This window comes from Camponotus floridanus, unplaced genomic scaffold (assembly GCF_003227725.1).
Source record: "Camponotus floridanus strain SB8 unplaced genomic scaffold, Cflo_v7.5 scaffold86, whole genome shotgun sequence".
In the NCBI taxonomy this organism is placed as follows: Eukaryota; Metazoa; Arthropoda; class Insecta; order Hymenoptera; family Formicidae; genus Camponotus; species Camponotus floridanus.
This window is the reverse complement of record NW_020229856.1, coordinates 297,363-320,117: the sequence shown is the minus strand read 5'-3', so window position 1 is coordinate 320,117 and position 22,755 is coordinate 297,363. Positions and strand designations below refer to the sequence as shown.

At 28.1% G+C, this 22,755-nt stretch overlaps 4 protein-coding genes across 6 annotated transcripts; 3 read left to right on the top strand and 1 right to left on the bottom strand.

Annotated features, from left to right (window-relative positions):
• Positions 1–320: 320 nt before the first annotated feature.
• On the top strand, positions 321–1,954 carry LOC105252906 (peroxiredoxin-5, mitochondrial). Its single transcript, XM_011260560.3, has 4 exons — positions 321–512; positions 992–1,126; positions 1,481–1,612; positions 1,754–1,954. The coding sequence occupies exons 1-4, from the start codon at positions 408–410 to the stop codon at positions 1,943–1,945; spliced, it is 564 nt and encodes a 187-aa protein (XP_011258862.2). The 5' UTR covers positions 321–407; the 3' UTR covers positions 1,946–1,954.
• A 1,008-nt stretch (positions 1,955–2,962) lies between these two features.
• On the top strand, positions 2,963–7,205 carry LOC105252907 (importin subunit alpha-7-like). Its single transcript, XM_011260561.3, has 8 exons — positions 2,963–3,115; positions 4,688–4,897; positions 4,993–5,190; positions 5,258–5,478; positions 5,772–6,035; positions 6,121–6,325; positions 6,437–6,740; positions 6,827–7,205. The coding sequence occupies exons 2-8, from the start codon at positions 4,688–4,690 to the stop codon at positions 7,021–7,023; spliced, it is 1,599 nt and encodes a 532-aa protein (XP_011258863.1). The 5' UTR covers positions 2,963–3,115; the 3' UTR covers positions 7,024–7,205.
• Positions 7,206–9,633: 2,428 nt separating this feature from the next.
• LOC105252908 lies at positions 9,634–12,579 on the bottom strand. Of its 3 annotated transcripts, none has more exons than XM_011260562.3 (4): positions 12,374–12,579; positions 12,112–12,315; positions 10,464–11,270; positions 9,634–10,390 (listed from the first exon to the last, which is right to left on the bottom strand). In XM_011260562.3, exons 2-4 carry the CDS (start codon positions 12,121–12,123, stop codon positions 10,103–10,105), a joined length of 1,107 nt encoding a protein of 368 aa, XP_011258864.1. In that variant the 5' UTR covers positions 12,124–12,315; positions 12,374–12,579; the 3' UTR covers positions 9,634–10,102. The 3 variants fall into 3 exon arrangements, with proteins under 3 accessions (XP_011258864.1, XP_011258865.1, XP_011258866.1); XM_011260563.3 differs by having other exon boundaries at positions 12,408–12,579; XM_011260564.3 differs by lacking the exon at positions 12,112–12,315.
• Positions 12,580–16,670: 4,091 nt separating this feature from the next.
• Positions 16,671–21,098, top strand: LOC105252909 (palmitoyltransferase ZDHHC6). Its single transcript, XM_011260566.3, has 7 exons — positions 16,671–17,185; positions 17,404–17,585; positions 17,909–17,993; positions 19,133–19,407; positions 19,499–19,711; positions 20,075–20,262; positions 20,393–21,098. Exons 1-7 carry the CDS (start codon positions 17,131–17,133, stop codon positions 20,538–20,540), a joined length of 1,146 nt encoding a protein of 381 aa, XP_011258868.1. The 5' UTR covers positions 16,671–17,130; the 3' UTR covers positions 20,541–21,098.
• Positions 21,099–22,755: the final 1,657 nt, after the last annotated feature.

Here is a 22,755-nt window from a genome sequence, read left to right as displayed (position 1 = left end):
CGAATCTTTGTCAAACTCTGTTTTATGAGTGATTAATTATACATGCGTTACTCCGATTTAGAAATTATACATATATGGTAATCGAACATTACGACTGTGATCGATTTATTTATTTATCGCATTTTTTTTTACAAATTTTAAATAGCAATTTATTTTGTAATTTAATTATTTAAATCGAGGCGTCGTCTATCTCTTTTTTTTTTGGAATATTTTCTTTAAAAAACCTACATAAAATGCACCAAAATTCAAATACTTTTCCCAGATATGATCATATTCAATGTTGCATAAGTGTTTCATGAATTTGCACCTTTATGTATAAAAGTTAGCAATCTAATATATATAACTCTGTGACCGGAAGACGTCAGCACGAGTCGTACCGAGGTGCACTTATCAATATTTGTGCATACATGAATCAGCTAATAAATCGCATTCTTTCCGTTAACGGACAACGGTTAACATTCAATTGTTTTGCACGAAGCTTTCACGTATCGTTGTCAAAAATGGTTATCGCTGTGAGTATCGATTTAATTATTTTAATAGACAAAATATCTACTATATAAATGAGTTTTCTTGGTGTAACAATGTATATAACAATGTGTAGAACTTTTCATCAATTAATTCTGATTACTTGTCTATTACATCATCATCAGCAATAATTGCAATCTGCGACATAAATTGAAAAAAGTAGCAAATTATGTTAATGTCAATATATATTAAGCAAACAAAATGCATTTGTGTAATTAATAGTATACGTGACGTATAAATTTTATTTTAAAATATAAATGATTTTTAATAAAATTTCTCAAATTTAAATTAAACTTAAATAAAATATTATTATCAATCTAAAATCACCAAATATCAATGGAAAATATGACATCTCTTATTTGAAAAAACGAAATTATACATATGTATGATTATAAATATTTTATTTGATATATGTACATGAATATACATATAAAATATTTGATTTTATATATATACAACTTTTAAGGTTGGAGATGAATTGCCCAGCGTGGATCTCTTCGAGAACACACCAGCGGATAAAGTAAATCTAGCACAGGCTGCAGCTGGGAAAAAAATCATTATATTTGGTGTACCGGGTGCATTCACACCTGGCTGCTCAAAAGTAAGAAATTATTTCTAAAAATGAATTGGATATTTTTTCTTTAATAATTAAAAAATCACAATATATATATCACTATTTTAATATATAATAATAAAAATATAAATTATTTCTCTGTATTTTTAATTTCAATTAAATAAATACATAGAATTTATAAAATATATAAATAAATTAATTTAGTAGATAAAATGTATAGAATTTATCTCAAAAAGTTTATGAAATTTATATATATATTATAAAATATGAATTACAAACATATACACGATAAAATAATAAGCTTTTTGATTGATACATACATTAATTTTTTCTAGTATTTCTATGTTGTATAATTTATTACTTATTAACCTGAATTTTCAGACTCATCTTCCTGGTTATGTTACAAAAGCTGATGATTTAAAATCCAAGGGAATTTCCGAAATCTTTTGTATTAGCGTTAATGATCCATTTGTTATGGCAGCTTGGGGAAAGGAACATAATGCTACAGGAAAGGTGTGTTTACTTGTAAAACTTATTAAATGAAGAAAATTAATTTAATTATTACATTATAATATTTAATCTTTCAATTAATCTTTTAATTTTCTCTCTTTCTCAGTCTATCTGTTTTTTAAATGAAATTATTTCTATTGTCAGGTACGAATGTTAGCTGATCCTAAAGGAGATTTTACAGATGCTGCAGATCTTAGTGTGGATCTACAGGTTTTAGGAGGTAAACGCAGCAAACGTTATTCCATGGTTGTTGATAATGGGATAGTAAAGGAACTCAATGTTGAACCAGATAATACTGGTTTATCCTGCTCTCTGGCAGATCGTATAAAAGTTTAAAGGATGTTATTTTTTTCTTCCAATTCTTTTTACTTTTCCTGATTCTTTAATATTTATATTGTTAATTTCAATAACTGCTTCTTTATAATGAGGAAACTATTGTGTTGTTATTTTTAGTTTGAATCTTTTATAATTTATCATTAAATTATTATTTGTCATTAATTTGCAATGTTCCTAAAATGCATTTTTAATTTTGTTATATAATAGTACAACTTACTAGACATCACCTACTAGACAAATATAAGAAACTTTATAAAAGTAGTTGCATAATATAAATGTTTAAATATAACTAAAAGTAATATTTATTTCAAAATCTTTTACATAATTTGCATTTTTTCTGTAATTAATGAATACGTCTATATTTTGGTAACAAAAATAGATTTTTCTTATTAAAAAGCTATTTCCTGATTATAATTGAATTACGACATTAAAGATATAAGATGATAAAAAATTGTTTTTTTGTAGAATATGTTGAAAGGAATTTCCTTTAGGCCATTTGCATTCAGTGATATTGAATAATATAAAGGTAAAATATATACTGAAAATTTTTATCTTGTATCAATAAATATAATGGTATCTTATCTATTTCTTATCAATGTTTTTTATTTATTTTCAATGAAAACAAATAACTAGTAAAATATATTTTACCTATATAATGTATGTTAGAGGCTTTAAAACAATTTTTCTTAAACTTTGTATCAAACTATTTATATTTTCAAGATTATTGGAGAGATTGAAATTTATACCCAATTAGAATAAAGACATTTTCGGTTCTTTTATTTCGATCAATCAAATTGCATTCTTTAATCTTCAATCTCCAATTTTAAAATACGTATGTGATGCGAGCTATAAATGTGGCGATCTTCATTAAGATGATTCGAAGCATTGTCTTGAGAATTGACTATAAATACCGTCCAATGAACACGATCAGGAGTATAACGCGCGATCAAATTATGCGAGCCAATCGGAGCATCGCATACAATGGCTGGAAACCCATGATTCTTTGCGCATCGCTAACGTCGCGAGGTGAGGCTTTCTTATCCCAGCTGTCGTTATTATGTAGCGCATAGTTTGTGGTGGAAAAAAAGCTGCGGCGGCGGCGTCTGGGTTTGCGTTAAATTTTATGATCTTTTACAACTGATCCATCGGCTCGAATCTGATTTCACAGCCGTAAGTATAAACGTGCGACGATTGCATTAGCGATTCGTGCTCGTGGATACGCAACGCGACATATGCGCGACGCGTCCAAGGGAGTAGACAGGATTCCAGGCCCAATGTCACAGTCCACGGTCGCGCGAGTGCCAAAATGTCCAAGTGGCTGATCGTGTGGTGAAAATCGGTGGTCGCGATGGCACCGACACGCGATCGTCCATCTTGGTGCGGTCGCGCGTACGAGATAATATCTTCGCAGCCTCGACAAATTTTCCCGACGATTCTGCTGATTAACTCCTAACCCTCATGCGGAACCCATTGTCAGGTTCCATGCTAGTTGAAATCTAAAAGTGACATAGGGTAATGAGGAAAGGATTGCTTGGTATATTAGAAGCTTGAACTGTTTTCTTTCTTTCTGAAATTCTTTTTTTTTTCCTCTTCTTAACGAAACATCTTGTTTATATTTTTTTATAATTTTTGCATTCTTGCGTGTGCACGTATTTATACGACAAGTGCATTCCTATCTCTATATATGTACACACACACATACACGTGCATATGAGAAAATATAGATATTAGATACAGAATGGGCATTCGTGTAATTAATTAGGATATTTTGAGGAGAAGAAAGAAAGCGCGCGAAATGAGGCTTCCTTTTTCTTCTAAATAATTTCTGAATATTATGTTCAACACATAAAATGCCTTGGGAAAATGCAAAATTCTTTCTTTACGAATACTGAGAACAATAAAGTAGCAATCTCTATAGTAAGACCTGTACAAATTCTTCTGTAGCAACTATTATATTTTTTGTTGAGTTATGAAATGTATTAGTATCAAAAATTGAAAATACTCTAATATTTTAATATTACATATTTTTTATCTTTCTATTATTGAGAGAAAAGATTTACAGATAATATTTTTACAGGGATTTTTGATATAATATTATTTTTTCCAATATTCATGGCAGAAAATTATTATAACTTCAAAAATGTAACTTTTTAGAAGAACTCTGCACATTTTTAGAAAGATATAGATTTCTAAAATATAAATTTTTTCTCAAGTTTTATATGTGTATAAGTTAAAATATAAGTATATAAGTAAAATAATAAATTTAAAACAATGTACAGATTAGTCAGTTTCTTAATATGATAAATATAATGAAAGCATTAAAATAACTTGTTTAAAAATTAAAAAAGTGTTGATATAATATTTATTGATATATTTTATATATATATTAATCTATATATATAAGAATAAGTCAATACACACATAAATAGATGGATAATTTCTCTCAATCTTTTATAAGTGGATATGTTTCAAAAAGCTTTATTTTTAGTGCTATATGAGGTTTAATGTTATCTGAAAATGACTTCTACATTTATAACTTGTGACAATAAAACTGTGATAATTAGAATATTATAAATTATTTTTTGTATATTTTTATAATGTACATTTTGAAAATTAATTGAGATTGTACTATGTTAAACCTGTGAATTGTAGTTTTTCTTTATATTATATTCTAGTTTAATAAAAGGAAAGACATTTTTAATATCATACATATAATATTGAGTTTATTATTCATATTTTTAGATGTCAACTGGACCTACACATAAACATCGTTATAAAAATGTAGGATTAGATTCACAAGAATTACGGAGACGCAGAGAAGAGGAAGGAGTTCAATTAAGAAAGCAAAAACGTGAGCAGCAGTTATCAAAACGTCGCAATGTCCCTAACATTGTTGCGGATGAAGATAATGTTACAACTACGGATGAATATTCACTTCCTACAGCACAATCGGTAAAATAATCACCATTATATTGCATTTTACTTGTAAATACATAATAATCTATGTCGCGATATCATTTTTAATATAAAAAAATTTTCTATTTCAGCAATCTCCTGGTATTATAACAACTGAAATGGTAGATGCGTTATATAGTCCTAACATACAAGATCAATTGAATGCAACACAGAAATTTAGAAAATTATTATCAAGAGAGCCAAATCCTCCTATAGATGAAGTGATACAAACGGGAATTGTGCCACAATTTGTTCAATTTCTTAAAAATAATACAAATTGCACTCTGCAGGTTAGAATACTAAACTAAAATAAATATAAAACGAAAGGCATATATAAATGATAATATTAATTGTTAGTTTGAAGCAGCATGGGCTTTGACAAATATAGCAAGTGGTACGTCACAGCAAACACGTATTGTAATAGATGCAGGAGCTGTTCCTACTTTCATTTCTTTACTTGGTTCTGAATATGAAGATGTTCAAGAACAAGCTGTCTGGGCATTGGGCAATATTGCAGGGGATAGTCCCGAATGTAGAGATCATGTATTAGCCAACGGTATCCTCACTCCACTGTTGCAGTATGTTTTCGTATCTTTACGATTTTCATGTAAATTATTATCAGTTAGTATCATATACAGTGCACAAAAATTTAATGCAAAAGTGACAGAAAATAAAAAGACACTATGACAGAACCTAGACAATATCTTTATAACAAATTTTTAGAACAAGTGAAAATTGTTGGTTAATCAAAAGTAATAAAATTAATTGTAATATAAAAATAATATATATTTATATATATATTGAAGAAAATTAGCACTTACACTTTGCGCAACAAATCATATTTCAAGATATATCACATCATTTTTTTTAGAGTACTTTCGAAAGCAACGCGTCTCTCTATGACCCGCAATGCGGTATGGGCATTATCAAATTTATGTCGGGGAAAAAATCCAGCACCGGCTTTCGCAAAAGTCGCGCCATGTCTACCAGTGTTAGCACATCTTCTTAATCATACTGATTACGATGTACTCGCTGATGCTTGTTGGGCGCTTTCTTATTTGAGCGATGGTCCAAATGATAAGATACAAGCCGTTATCGATGCCGGTGTTTGCAGGCGCCTCGTAGAACTTCTTATGTATGTTAAAATTTATATAAAATGCACATTATATACAAAATTAATTTCAATTAATTATACTACTAATAAAAAACTTATTTTCTAGGCATGAACAGAATAACGTAATAAGCGCAGCTCTTCGTGCTGTAGGAAATATAGTTACTGGAGATGATGTGCAAACTCAAGTTGTATTAAATTGTTCAGCATTACCATGTCTATTGCATCTTTTAAGTTCACCGAGAGAAAGTATTCGTAAAGAAGCTTGTTGGACAGTTTCTAATATCACCGCCGGCAATCCGCAGCAGATACAAGTATGTTAAATGTTATACATTTCAGACATAATAGTATATAACTTGTTTATATGTTATTAATCTTTTTGTAAAAAGTACAAATATAATCTCTTCATGTAAATATTATTTTAGGCAGTGATCGATACCAATATTTTTCCGGTTTTAATTGAAATTTTGAGTAAAGCTGAATTTAAAACACGTAAAGAAGCAGCATGGGCAATTACAAATGCTACTAGCGGTGGAACAGCCGATCAAATTCGATATCTCGCAATGCAGGGATGTATTCCACCATTATGCGATCTACTTACAGTTATGGATGCCAAAATTGTTCAGGTCGCGTTAAATGGATTAGAAAATATTTTGCGTTTGGGAGAAAAAGATGCACCTATGCATAATGGTCTTAATCCTTATGCAGTTCTTATCGAAGAATGTTATGGTAAAGTATTAATAGAGAGAGATTTTATGTATAATAAATAAATATCTCGCTTAATTTATTAATATCTTTTTTCTAATGTTTCTTAGGCCTAGATAAAATAGAATTCTTGCAATCTCACCAAAATATGGATATTTATCAAAAGGCCTTTGATATTATCGAACGATTCTTTGGGTCTGAAGAAGAAGATACTAGACTTGTGCCCTCTATCGATTCACAAGGACAGGAATATCAATTTACTGCACCAGATTCTTCCCAATTACCTGTGCAAGGCTTTGAATTTTAATCAACTATATTTAAATTCTAAATATAATCTTATTTCATTAAGTGTTATTTGTTCTATGGGGTTTATAGTATCTCTAAAATCGATACATTGACATAAAACATGATTTTACATATTTGCCCATATAACTTCAATTTATTTGTATCAAAAATACTAATGAAATAACGCAAAATTATCTATTTTTTTTTTTTCATTGAATTAAAAAACAGTAAAATCTGAATTTTTTAAATGATTTTTTTGTCATATTTCTGGATAAACTAAATGCGCTGTGTTATGATCTAAAATCTATTGTTTTTAAACCTGTTTTTACCTATGTCAAATTGTGACAATGTTTACATTAAAACTTTGAAACAATTTGTACAGGAACACTTATAGACTCATACCTGCATGTATTTAGTGTATGAGACGTTCAGTTTACGAGGCATAAACGTTTAGTGCTTAAGAGTAGAAGAGAAGACAAAATGGAGACAATTATCGAGGCAGATTCATATCTCGTCCGACTTTGACTGACCCACAATTACGAAAAAAATAAAACTAGCATTATATTCTGCGAGATACTAACTGAATGACTGAAGTACGCGACTATATAGCCAACACGGACAACATTACGCAACGCGGTACTCATCTTATTATACTAGATAGAAACATGACCAATTAAACTTTTTTACTGTAAATACGTATCTCGTAATTTTAAGGCTATTCTATACAGAGTGCCCTTAAGAGATAAAATAATAGACGTATCTGCCCATTAATGCAATATCGCATATACTTTAAAATTAATTAAAATGTTTCTTATATTTTATATAATAAGCATGATTTGTATCAAGGTGCATACAATACAATGCTTTGGTTTTTTTCTATTAATAATCATGCAAGAGAGAAAATGACTTCCAATTAATGTATAAATTAATGTTTTTGTTTAGTATCACAATCAATTGGATTGTCTTAATTATAAACATCTGTAGAAATTAAATAATTGAATAAATAATTTTTTTTATTATATAGTTTCACAATTAAATATTTTAAGAACATTACATATTTTTCAATTCTTTTTGTATATGATATAAAGGTGATAAAAATAAATAACATTGGATTTGTACAGCACATTATTAGATTTTGGACATTCTGTATGAAAAGTCTATGACTGTATATATATATAAAACATATTTATTATTTAGGTTTGACGATACTATACTTATATTATATAAATTATATATACCATTTCGACATTTAGTTACCGATTTGAATTACGACAGAAAATGACTGTACTATAATTCAATAATTGAAACTGCTAATTTATCATTTTGACCGATTATGCAACTATTAGATACTTATTGCCAATTTATGAAATTACTTACAAAATAGTATGTAAACATAGTAAAAAGAATTATCGTTAACATATTATGCGTGTCATTTCTAATTAAAATGTGAGAAAGAAAATTCTATAAAACTATTGCTTGATGAAGCATATAAGGACTAGCCTTTTTGATATTTTTATTCACTTGAATTTCAACAGTCTTACATTACATTTGTGAAATGTATACTAAAGCTTACAAAAAACTTTTTATAATTAAAATTATTTTAAAACAAATTTTGATATGTTAATAAAACAAATACTTTTATATCCTATCATTTAAAATGCATGTAGATTGAATTAAATAAATTGATCTAAATTTAATTCACTAATTGATTTTATTTAAAAATATATCTTATTGTTTAAAGAAAATTGAAAAAAACGCTAGTCAAAAAATGAACGTTATGAATAAATTTTATTTTCCCAAAGGATCTTATATATTATAAGTTGATAAATTTTATCAATGAAAATATATATAAATAAACTTCGTTAAAGAGATTTTTTTAAATTTATTTTTACATAATTTTTTAAAAGAATAACTTTCGAGAAAAATATTTCATGAATTTGACGTTTTTGAAATTTATAAAAACACAAAAGATAAACAATCTTTTATACAAATCATATAAAAAAATTGACAAAAATCACGACAGTCAAACTTATACATGAAAATATACGTATACGTATTTAAAGTATACTTATACGTAATCATTCTTTCACACATTTAACGTATTGTGTGTACTACTAAATATTTGTCCATTTTTTGAATAAATTTGCAAATTAATAGGAGCTAATAAATACTTGTTTATATGTTATTTATTATAAATATATAAATTTCACAATTTATAAAAAAAGTTTTGTTATTTCTATATATTAATTATAATAATAGTAATTTTTTATATTAATATTTTGCAATTTTCATATAACTATCTCGCGCAAATTATTTTACTTACTAAATTATAATTATAATAAAAAAAAGCTAAATTGGCAATAAGTATGATATTAGACATTATTCAAATACTGTACAGACTGCCGACTGACATTAATACGAAAATCGAAATATACACATAAAATAATCCTAATTGTATTTTATTTTAAAGCTAAATATATTATTTGAAAATATACATTAAATCATTAGATACACAACAGTATCATATTTTTCGAAAATACATAGAAGTATGAAACGATTAGAAAGATTCATTGAAAATAAAATTTATTTCATGTAATATTGGCATAATAAAATAAAATAAAATTAACACAGCTAAATTTTATATTTCTTTAATTTACAATCAGAGAGAAACTTGATCATGACTGCCAGCCATCATGTAGTTTCTTACAGATGCAAAAAACATTAAGGCTCCCAATTCGATATTGTAGTTATTTTAAGATATTAAAGAAAAAAAATAAATAATTCTTGTGCGGAATAAGTTATAGAATTTAATCAATAAAAAAAAGTGATAAAAATATAAATGATGACGTGCCAAAAAAACTCATTTTTTACGATTCAGAAAAAAGAAATTTAAGAAAATTCTTGAATTTCTCCATTCTGATAATCTTAATCTAACATAGCTGTAATAACAATTTAGGAGCCTTATGTTGCAACATATTAAATATATTATATATCTTTTAAATAAATATCAATTCATATTTTATTAAACATTGTTGCTATATGTAATCTTATTAATTGCAGAATTATATTATTACTAAGTGCCTTTAGAATATTTTTACAACTTAGCTTAAGTTACAATATCTTAAGTGTGGCTCGGGTTGTACCGATATAATTGCAGCATCTGTAATCCGCGTTACAAGTGCTCCTAAAGTATCTCGATCAATATTTTTTGACAATTTATGGTAAAACTGATCTTCTACAAACTTCAGTTTCTGTTGTGATGATTGATTATTGTTAGTTTGCATAGTAAAAATGTAAAGAACTTCCTTAATTAAAGGGTTTTCTTTATCACACAAATTATGTAAGGCTTGTATCGCCTCTGCATTGATATTCAATATGTTGCTAATTCTCTGCAACAAAATCGTTTATATATAATCTAGCTGAAGAATAAGCAAATTATACTTGAAATGTATATATACGTACCACAATTTTTTTTACTTCAGAATATTGTTTTAGTTTTTCAATGATCTCGCCAGCATCATTTCCAAAATTTTCTGGATTTAAATGTAAGGGATCGTTTATACCTAAAACAATGCTGCTTACATCTGCCAAGGCTGTAGCTAAACAATTCATTGTGGTTGTTTCATTTGCAAATAATAAAATAATTTGAGGTATCTTAGGATTTCTTGATTCTATTTCATTTATTGCAGATGAAATATCATTCCAAATATCTGATTCTTGATTATAAAATTTTGCTTTAATTTCTTCAATGGATTTAAATTGTGAGATAGAATGGGCTGCATTAGTTTTATTGTTGAAATTTGACCATATCATAGCACAGAGAACAAAACTTATTACTAGTATTAACATGAAAAAATTTGAACAAATTTTATTATTTATCTTTGTATCTTGTTTATTTATCTTTTCACTTGTCTTTGTATCTTGTTTATATATCTTTTCACTTGTCTTTGTATCTTGTTTATTTATAGATAGATGAGGGCTGTTTTCATGTTTGAATTCCTCAGAAGAAGTATCATTTTGAAAAGCGAATTCCTCCTTATTCTCCTTAATATGTTCATCAAAACTTTCTTTTATTTGTTTATCATTAATGCTATCATCTTTAAGTAATATATCATTTTCAGATAAATTTGATGTTTCTTTTCTAAATTTGTTATCCATAGATTTGGAGGAATTATACATATATGAAAAATTTTTTTCTTCGGGTTTTTTAGTTTGATAAGATTTTCGACCTTTAGGTATGGGTGGTTTATATTCTGCTGAGTTATGAATCTATGAAATAATAATATATTATTTGTTTTATAAGTAAACTAGAGATGGTTTGTATAACTGTAGTTATTACAATTTTAAGATAAAATGTTTCAATTAATGTTTGATTATGTATAGTTACTATATATATAGTTTGGCTACATATTTATCAAATTGATAGTATTTTAAAAATGAATGTCGCATACAATATCAGTGGCATATGAATAAGGAAAATGAAAGAAAAATTACAATTTGTAATTTAAAGTATTAGGATGGATCAAAAATAAGGTTCTTTTGATACGGTAATCTTTAAGAAGATTAATGTATTTGTTCTAGCTTGGGATGAATTTGCAGATTCTTTCTCAGTAAAAATCTAGCTTTTAAGTTTTAAACTGTTCTTAGACAGCATTCTGTACAATTATATCATTTGGAAATTGCTCAAACATGTTTCTTTAATGGCCTAAAGAAATAAAAATTAGATGCCAGATTCAGGCTGTATAATGATGCTTTATAATATTTCAATCAAATAATGAATATAATTCAATAAATAAATAGAAATATAATAAATATTCCCGAGTTCAATATTCAGAATGAGATGACATTATCGTAAGAAAAAAAAATTTCTCTCTAAAGAAGAGAAGAGCCTCTTTCTTTGAATTACTTCATTGATACAGCTGTACAGAATTGTTCAAGAATAATTTAATCAAGAGTTAAATTGTTATCGGACGAAAATCTTGAAATTTGTCCCATGATGAAACTAGTGGATCAATCTTCTCGAAGACTATATTGAAATGTAGTCATAAGCTTTTAACATAGTAATGTCCAATTTGTACATAAATTATAAATAAAAGTAATAAAATCTTACTTGTTGATTCATCCTATTATACACACTGTGTTCGTCTTGACACTGTAAGTTGCTGAAGCTTTCAATTAGCTAACGAAAATAAAGAAATCCTTGTCTCGAATGATCAAATAACTTTCACAGCTGTTACGGTATCAAAAACGTTACGAATGTAACCATAATATGCATGATAAAAATTTTTCTTTCCTTCGACATCGTTTAATAAAGCTACGGAAATTTTAAGGAAGTTAACGAAACGAAATACTAATGTTTCGCAAAACGATACCTTGTCATTCATTTCATATTAATAAGTTCATTACTTATCGTCACATAAAAATAACGGATATGATGGAATCAGCCATTAAATATCATTGATTTCTAGACGAATGTCACACCTCATGATACAGTACATATCGAGAGAAAGGCTGATACAAGCCGAAATGTATTTAAATATCAATAGTCAGCAGAAATCTCAGATGACAAATATAAACATATGCGGTGCAGAGAGAAGACTGAGAGATGTCACGGCTTGCTTTTAGTTGACCCCGAAAGTGATACTCCCTCTATGGACATTGAGAACATGGACATGAACTACAAAGTCAATGTCCATGAATGTTCTCAGAAGGTAATATATAATTGCATAATTTCTGGTTTTGTTCCGTGCTATGTGCACGAAATGCCGGTAGCACCAGTGCTATATAACAATTAGATACTTATGTGTGTAAATTGATAATAAATAAATTATTCAATCGCGAAAGATACTGTAATATTCAAAGATGAAATAAATATTTTTCAAAATAAATTGGTAAATAATACGGCTCTATGTATTTAACAACATGATAATTAAGTAAAGAGCATTAAGAGCTCACAAAACGCGGATGGCAATGCGTAAATTATTTCGAACATTAATTGTTCGCGAAATTTTTTTTTTTTTTTTTTTTTAAATGCGTTATTAGGAGAACATGATTTGTAAAGAGGTCATCAACGCATTATCGACCTCCTCGCAAAATATATTCTCCTGATAATATAAAATAATAAGAAACGAATTTTCGAAAATTTTTACGCTTGCGTTATTAGGAGAACATGATTTGTAAAGAGGTCATCAACGCATTATCGACCTCCTCGCAAAATATATTCTCCTGATAATATAAAATAATAAGAAACGAATTTTCGAAAATTTTCACGCTTGCGTTATTAGGAGAACATAATTTGTAAAGAGGTCATCAACGCATCATCGACCTCCTCGCAAAATATATTCTCCTGATAATATAAAATAATAAGAAACGAATTTTCGAAAATTTTCACGTTTGCGTTATGAGGAGAACATGATTTGTAAAGAGGTCATCAACGCATCATCGACCTCCTCGCAAATATATTTCCTGATAATATAAATATAAAAACGAATTTTCGAAAATTTTCACGTTTGCGTTATTAGGAGAACATGATTTGTAAAGAGGTCATCAACGCATCATCGACCTCCTCGCAAAATATATTCTCCTGATAATATAAATTATAAGAAACAAATTTTCGAAAATTTTCACGTTTGCGTTATTAGGAGAACATGATTTGTAAAGAGGTCATCAACGCATCATCGACCTCCTCGCAAAATATATTCTCCTGATAATATAAAATAATAAGAAACAAATTTTCGAAAATTTTCACGCTTGCGTTATTAGGAGAACATGATTTGTAAAGAGGTCATCAACGCATCATCGACCTCCTCGCAAAATATATTCTCCTGATAATATAAAATAATAAGAAACGAATTTTCGAAAATTTTTACGCTTGCGTTATTAGGAGAACATGATTTGTGAAGAGGTCATCAACGCATCATCGACCTCCTCGCAAAATATATTCTCCTGATAATATAAAATAATAAGAAACGAATTTTCGAAAATTTTCACGTTTGCGTTATTAGGAGAACATGATTTGTGAAGAGGTCATCAACGCATCATCGACCTCCTCGCAAAATATATTCTCCTGATAATATAAATTATAAGAAACAAATTTTCGAAAATTTTCACGTTTGCGTTATTAGGAGAACATGATTTGTAAAGAGGTCATCAACGCATCATCGACCTCCTCGCAAAATATATTCTCCTGATAATATAAATTATAAGAAACGAATTTTCGAAAATTTTCACGTTTGCGTTATTAGGAGAACATGATTTGTGAAGAGGTCATCAACGCATCATCGACCTCCTCGCAAAATATATTCTCCTGATAATATAAATTATAAGAAACAAATTTTCGAAAATTTTCACGTTTGCGTTATTAGGAGAACATGATTTGTAAAGAGGTCATCAACGCATCATCGACCTCCTCGCAAAATATATTCTCCTGATAATATAAATTATAAGAAACGAATTTTCGAAAATTTTCACGTTTGCGTTATTAGGAGAACATGATTTGTAAAGAGGTCATCAACGCATCATCGACCTCCTCGCAAAATATATTCTCCTGATAATATAAATTATAAGAAACGAATTTTCGAAAATTTTCACGTTTGCGTTATTAGGAGAACATGATTTGTAAAGAGGTCATCAACGCATCATCGACCTCCTCGCAATATATATTCTCCTGATAATATAAATTATAAGAAACGAATTTTCGAAAATTTTCACGTTTGCGTTATTAGGAGAACATGATTTGTAAAGAGGTCATCAACGCATCATCGACCTCCTCGCAAAATATATTCTCCTGATAATATAAATTATAAGAAACGAATTTTCGAAAATTTTCACGTTTGCGTTATTAGGAGAACATGATTTGAAAAGAGGTCATCAACGCATCATCGACCTCCTCGCAAAATATATTCTCCTGATAATATAAATTATAAGAAACAAATTTTCGAAAATTTTCACGTTTGCGTTATTAGAAGAACATGATTTGTAAAGAGGTCATCAACGCATCATCGACCTCCTCGCAAAATATATTCTCCTGATAATATAAAATAATAAGAAACGAATTTTCGAAAATTTTCACATTTGCGTTATTAGGAGAACATGATTTGTAAAGAGGTCATCAACGCATCATCGACCTCCTCGCAAAATATATTCTCCTGATAATATAAAATAATAAGAAACGAATTTTCGAAAATTTTCACGTTTGCGTTATTAGGAGAACATGATTTGTAAAGAAGTCATCAACGCATCATCGACCTCCTCGCAAAATATATTCTCCTGATAATATAAATTATAAGAAACGAATTTTCGAAAATTTTCACGTTTGCGTTATTAGGAGAACATGATTTGAAAAGAGGTCATCAACGCATCATCGACCTCCTCGCAAAATATATTCTCCTGATAATATAAATTATAAAAAACGAATTTTCGAAAATTTTCACGTTTGCGTTATTAGGAGAACATGATTTGAAAAGGGGTCATCAACGCATCATCGGCCTCCTCGCAAAATATATTCTCCTGATAATATAGATTATAAGAAACGAATTTTCGAAAATTTTCACGTTTGCGTTATTAGGAGAACATGATTTGAAAAGAGGTCATCAACGCATCATCGACCTCCTCGCAAAATATATTCTCCTGATAATATAGATTATAAGAAACGAATTTTCGAAAATTTTCACGTTTGCGTTATTAGAAGAACATGATTTGTAAAGAGGTCATTAACGCATCATCGACCTCCTCGCAAAATATATTCTCCTGATAATATAAATTATAAGAAACGAATTGGTTTGTGGGCTCTTAATGCTCTTTACTTAATTATCATGTTGTTAAATATTTTTCTATATTCGAGTGTCACCGTGTGAATGATGGCAAAGCCATGACATGTATAGCCGCTTGCTATACGTCGTCAAGGCCAAACGTATGATATTAATTGATAATTCTCTGCCGAAATATTTTGCGTACTATATATACACGCGACATTTTAAATTATAGAAGTATATTTTATTTTAAATTAATTAATTATGAACGATTGATGTATCACGGAACAATCGCGATATATCGCAAACCACCATCATGTTTCGGAGAGCGACCCGCCCACCGCTTCGCCACGATCGTAGTATCTATATTTAATTAATTAATCGAACGATTGCATTCCGATTCATCTTTTCGTTCTGTATATATAAGTATTTAATCAATTAATCGAACGATTACATTCGGCTTGCCATTTTACTCGCCGCATTACAGTGAATATCGCGCGAGAGAGGCAGGCAACATGCGCGGCGTCGTGCACGATTTCGACCGTCCGCGCGCAGACGAAAAACAGCGAATTTATATCTCGACTTCCAGACGCGATAGCGATTTCGTTCTTTTTGCATAAAATTCTACACCATTTCGCGGCACTACCGTTTAAATCTCGTCCCGATCGCCCGAAGAGCGGCTGACTTACAGTGAATATCCGAAATTTGCTTCTTGGACTCACACTTAAATGTAATATTTATACATTTAATATAAATATATAATATAATTATATAATATAAATAATAGCAAGGAAAAGAGAGAACATATTAATATTTTTATATAATAAATTATTATTAATTAAATTATTTATATTTTTATTTATATTATTTATATTATCAGAGGGACACATATATGTTATCCTCTGAGAACATTCGTGGACATTTGTTTTGTAGTTCATATTTTGTTGTTAATGTTCATAGAGGGAGTATCACTTCCAGGGATAAAGCGAGCCACGACATCTCTCAGTCTCTCTGTGCACGCTCGGTCGGCTTCGGTCAGCTCCGATCAGCGTTGAGCGCATGCGCATCGCATCGCCTCCACGCGCTGTTGACAGATATGACAGATAACAGATGCAACGTAAGCGTGCTGTCAAAAAGTTGTACCGTGACAACAAAATAATAATGTAGGACGCTAGCAAGGATCTAATCGAGTAAAATCATTTATGGCAATGAGATTGAAGTTTACTTTGTCCAAGAGCACCAACCAAAACAGAAAAAGAAGGAAAAATCAAGAATAAAGTCCGATTTAAACCGACCGCGATCAAACTCACTGATAGCACGCCGGTTGTGTAGGAGTCGAATTCGCGAAACATTTTTCAGCCGAGTTTTATGGTGATAACATGTGTATTAGTCCTCTGAAGAAGATATGTCATTGGGGACCGCTCTCTGCTCTCGGTGAGTGATTTTTACTAACCGACTTTTCGTCACGTCAATCGACCGTTATTAAGGTTAATCGATGATGCAATGCAATTGACATTTATTTATCAGCTGCATTCGCTAATATTTGGGAATTATACGTTATCGATCTTAAATCTCTATGTAAAATATATGAATTTTCAAAATGAAGATATTTGATAAGATTGCAACTTTTATCAGATTAATTTGTGTTGCAGGAATAATAAAGATAATTACGTTAATGACGATACATTGTAGTAAACAATGGTGGTCACCGCAAGAAAGTATTCCAGCAGCCACCAGTTTCTTACTGTTTTTCACTCTGAGTGGATTAACTTTATTTCATTTTATCAGCGCAATCTTTGAAGGACCAGGATATCTTAAGTTAAAATGGATGCCGGTAATATATTATATATTTTTATTTAAAACTCTTCTATCCTTAATTCTCTATTTCCAGAGATCGAGTTTTTTAAATTTAAAGTTATCTGTTGCACTGATCTAACTTATATTTGTTACTTGACAACATATGGCAAATTTGCATCATGCTAAGTAATGATAAATTATATTATTATTTAAAAGTAGCTCCTTATCATATCTTAATATAAAATTATAAATTTTATTCATAATTTTATAATAAGCAATAAAGCATAAAATAAGCAGTTAAAAGAAATTATAAATTGTTTTACATTGTTATTATTATTTATCAATGTCATTTGCTTTTAGGAAAATGTTACAGATAAACAATACTTACAATATTGTATTATCTGTCAAGGATATAAGGCACCAAGATCGCATCATTGTAGAAAATGTAAGATTTAATATAATATAAACTTTTTTTTAATATTTTAGAGAGAATTATAAATTTTTACTCATTAGAAACAATATTATTTAAGAATAATGATATCCTTTAATTATAGATAATTGAAGGATAATTCCTTTTTTTTATATTGAAGAATATATTGAAAAATTATGATATAAACAAAATAGAGATGATTTCTCATGCAAATGCAAGTTGAAAATATAAAACAAAATGTTTTTATATAAGTTATATTTTTAAAGAAATTGTCTGAATGTTATATTTTTTAAAGAAATTGACTGAAGTCTTTGTTTTTGAATACTTAATGATTTGACGAAAATCAGTTCAACAGATTTTATTACACGCAATTATTTCTGTTTATATTTAGAAATAATTATAAACTATCAATTCATTTTTATTTGAACTACTTTGTATGACAAGAAAAGTGACATTTTTAGTAATTTAATGAAATAAATGCATTGGCTATTGTATTGGCTTATTGTATGCAATAAGATCTGATGCATAAACTCCAAAATCAATTGAAGACACACTAGACAGATCTTTAAAATCGATTTTTTTCAAAAATCTTTTACAGAAATCACCATTTCATTTATATCACAATTTTCGATATTGTATATTTTATTGTTTATCTATAAATGTATTTTATTGATGAAAAAAAGTAATATATTGAGCAATACATACACAGTGTTAAAAATATTATTATACTTTTATAATTCAAGAAACTCTTAAATATTTTACTAAAAATAATATGAATATTTATCAATGTATTGTCATTGCAAAATGCTAATATAGCATATAGAATTTTATATCAATGATTATGCATCTATCACTATTATAAAACTCAGTATTATAATCTGTATTTCTTTAACAGAATTTTGAAGGTTCATGCTTGAACATAATTGCAGAGTCATGTTCTTGCTCGGCTCGTGCAAATAAAATCTAAATGCAACTTTGCAACATGATATGTGATGTGATTGCCAATTATTTACTACTTTAGTACAAATGGTAAAACGCTGATAAATGTAATGTTTATTTTTAATAAAAATTTGGAGTTTCTTGGATTATAACATATTATTTTACATATTAATTTTGTTTTTTTTTTAATAATTCTTTTCTTATTTATTTTTTAGGTAATCGTTGTGTGTTGAAAATGGACCATCATTGTCCATGGATAAATACATGCGTTGGACATTATAATCATGGTCATTTTACAGCATTTTTAGCAAGTGCAGTTGGTGGTTGTTGCGTCTCTACTGTTATATTAATTTCCTGGGTTACAACTGTATTATCTCTGAAACAATTGCCATTCCCACCACCATCAGTCTGTACACTAATATTAGTAGTATTTAGTATTGGTTTATCAATTGGTGTGGTACTTGCAGTAGGAATGTTGCTGTATTTTCAGGTAAATAATCTTGCATGGAATCTCACTGTATGTTCACATTTTAAATTTTATTATGTTCAATTTTTATATATTCTTTAAATTGTTTATATAGATGTCAGCCATTGTGAGAAATCGAACAGAAATAGAAGATTGGATTTTGGAAAAGGCACGATACCGGCGAGATGATACAGATGTTGAATATGTACATCCATATTCGAAAGGATGGCGTTTCAATATTAGTCAGGTTTTTACATTGGATTGCACTCCAGTCGGTGATGGCATTACATGGCCTGTTATCGATGGCTGTGATCAATATACATTAACGGTGATTTTATTATCAAAATAATAATACCCTTTTTTAATTCACATAATAATTATCAATTATATATGACATATCTAAAATTTATAAAATTATTATATATTAGTTTCCAACACATATACATGCACATTACACATTACATAATACCATTAGTTTACAGAAAACATTGTAATCATATGTTACACTATAGAATGTCACCCAATTGTTCTCAATTGGATACAATATTTCTTGATATTAATTGTGCATGTTGAAATGAAAATCTCTAAGCACAAGTTCATGAACTATTGTGCACTAACAAGATTCTCTCTATAAATATAATATTACATTATATACTGTGTAATTTATACTATTTATCACATCACTTTGTAGAGGGAGCAGCTCGCACAAAAACTAGATAAACGGAAAAGAGCGCGCAAATATAGAGTTGTAAAAACTGCTTCAGGATCAAGATTTCCAATTAGGCATGGTTGTGGTGTATTCTGTCATCCTCCTTGTACTGATGAACCTCGCATCAAATTGGATATAGATGATATTGTGATTGCAACGCGTTGGAAAAAGTATGTTTTGATTTGTTAATATTGTGTATTTTTGATGGTAAATTATTTATTTTTATTTATATGTGAATACACATATGTACATGTGTATATAAATCTATTGTGTGATAAAAATAGTCTTAATTTTTTACAGATATTGGTTATTTGGAGAAAAAGAGCAAAAAAAAGGAGACAATAATGTTGGATCGAAACGTATTAGAGGATGGTTGCCACGTCCTTGTGTGATTGAAGTAATAGAAAACGATTTATATGATTCAAATAACTTATTTAAGGAGAATTAAACTTTAAAGTTACGTAATAATATTTATATATGCCTGAAGATGTGTGAACAACTGAATACCAAAATATTAGCAACATGCTAACAATACAACAGTAAATTCACTCATGAGTTTGCGCAACAGATTTCGATATATGTATACCTTCATTAAATTAAGTTTAATTTTTCTGTTCCAGTATCTTAGATACTCAAGCGTTATTAATCATATTGATTAATCATATTACTATCATATTACCGATAATTATATTATCGACAGCAATTTGACAGACTCTGGGATTTTATCGATATATAGTGTAGCCTAAAAATGAAGCATTTATCTTTTATCATATCGAGACAGCAAATTTCGAGTAGTATTATCGTATCGGACATTGATGACAGAGAAACAGAAGAAATAAAATATAATCTACTCACATAACAAAAACGCGGAAAAAATACAATCTATTATTAAGAGATTAAGAGATTTACGATAGCCATGCGTCAAATCACGCGCAGCAACAATAAGATGTACATGAACTAGTAGCTTAAGTTTACATTTTATATAATAAAATTTTTTTTATCTTTATTCTACGTATTCTATATCAGAGATGTTATTAAGTGCAATATATTAAAATCTTTAGTAAGAAATGGTCACATACATCATTCTCTTATTATCCTTATTATTGTTTAAATTTCAATATATTTTTTATATCTATACAAATTGCATCCGGACGTTGTACTATTGGAGCAATATATATAATATATATAATATATATAAAATATAATATTATATATAATATTATATTATATATAATATAATATTATATATATAATATTATATATATATATATATATATATATATATATATATAATATTTTTAAGATAAACAGAAGATGGGACCAAGTTGCATATTAGCCAATATAGCTGTTTCTTCCGAAAAACATACAGTATGTTAATCTGTAATTAGCTTATGAACTTTTATTCAATAATTTATCTACATTTAAAGTTTCTAAAATATTGTAAATCTATATTTTCTTCTTTATTTTGCAACAATAATTTGTTTTTTTTTATTCTTTCTATTTTTTTATCTGTTTCTCTCTCATACCACAATTCTGTTTTCCAAGATATTTGCAATATGTTAAAAAATGTTTTTCTTGTCTTTGAATTATTTTTTTGCTAATTATTTAATATGTAATAAGCGAACACAATTATGTATTCAATTACTGCATATTAATGATATTGATGAAATAATTTAAAAATTAAGAATATTTCATCTAAAACAAAAAAAATAGTTCATTATCACCTTTTCCTCTGTAATATTTAATGAATGATTTTCATAAAAGAAAAGAAAATATAAAGATCAAGACTATTATCTTTGATATGATGCAAGGATAACGGTGATGCAATTTATGACATTACGCGTAACATATATTTGATGATCGATAGTGAAAGGATTGTACTAAGCTTGCGAAATATAGAATGTAATGTTTAATAACTCAATTTATTGTTTATGCTTACTATCTGATAAATATTATATATACAAGTTGTATAAGGATTTAAATTTCATTAACAATTGATAACAATTTAGTGCTGTAATATCTATAATATGCTGTAATATGACATTTATAAATAAGTATGTTATGTATCACATAATAAACTTATTTATAAATCATCGAATTATTACACGTATTGAGAAATATTATTACGCTTTAATTTAAAAATATTACATACGTAATATTACGTAAATATTACATACGTAATATTACGTAATATTACGTAAAGAAATTATTTTACTACTGATATTCTATTAATATATTTTATATTGAATTTTTATTAAAATATTTAATCTTTAATTCATAAAATTTGAATGACTGATCGTTAAAAGAAACGCAACAAGGAATTTTTTATTCGGTCAGAAGTAGAAATAAAATCCTTTAAAATATTGTTTTACGTTTGTAATTATATGTCAACTCTTATATTAACATTCTATATATAATTTCTAAATTGTTTTTTTATTAAATATTTAGTTTCCAAAATAACAAAAATAATTATAGTAAAAAGTTATGTAATTCTGATAAATAAAAACTTATTAACATTTTTCTTACAAGTAATCAAGATTTATGTTTGTCAATAATATAATGAAATTATTATACATTATTACATTATTACATTACGTGTTTTATGACGTATAAAAAGTAATTCATTTTTAACGACAAACACAACATAGTTTTTGTACAGAATA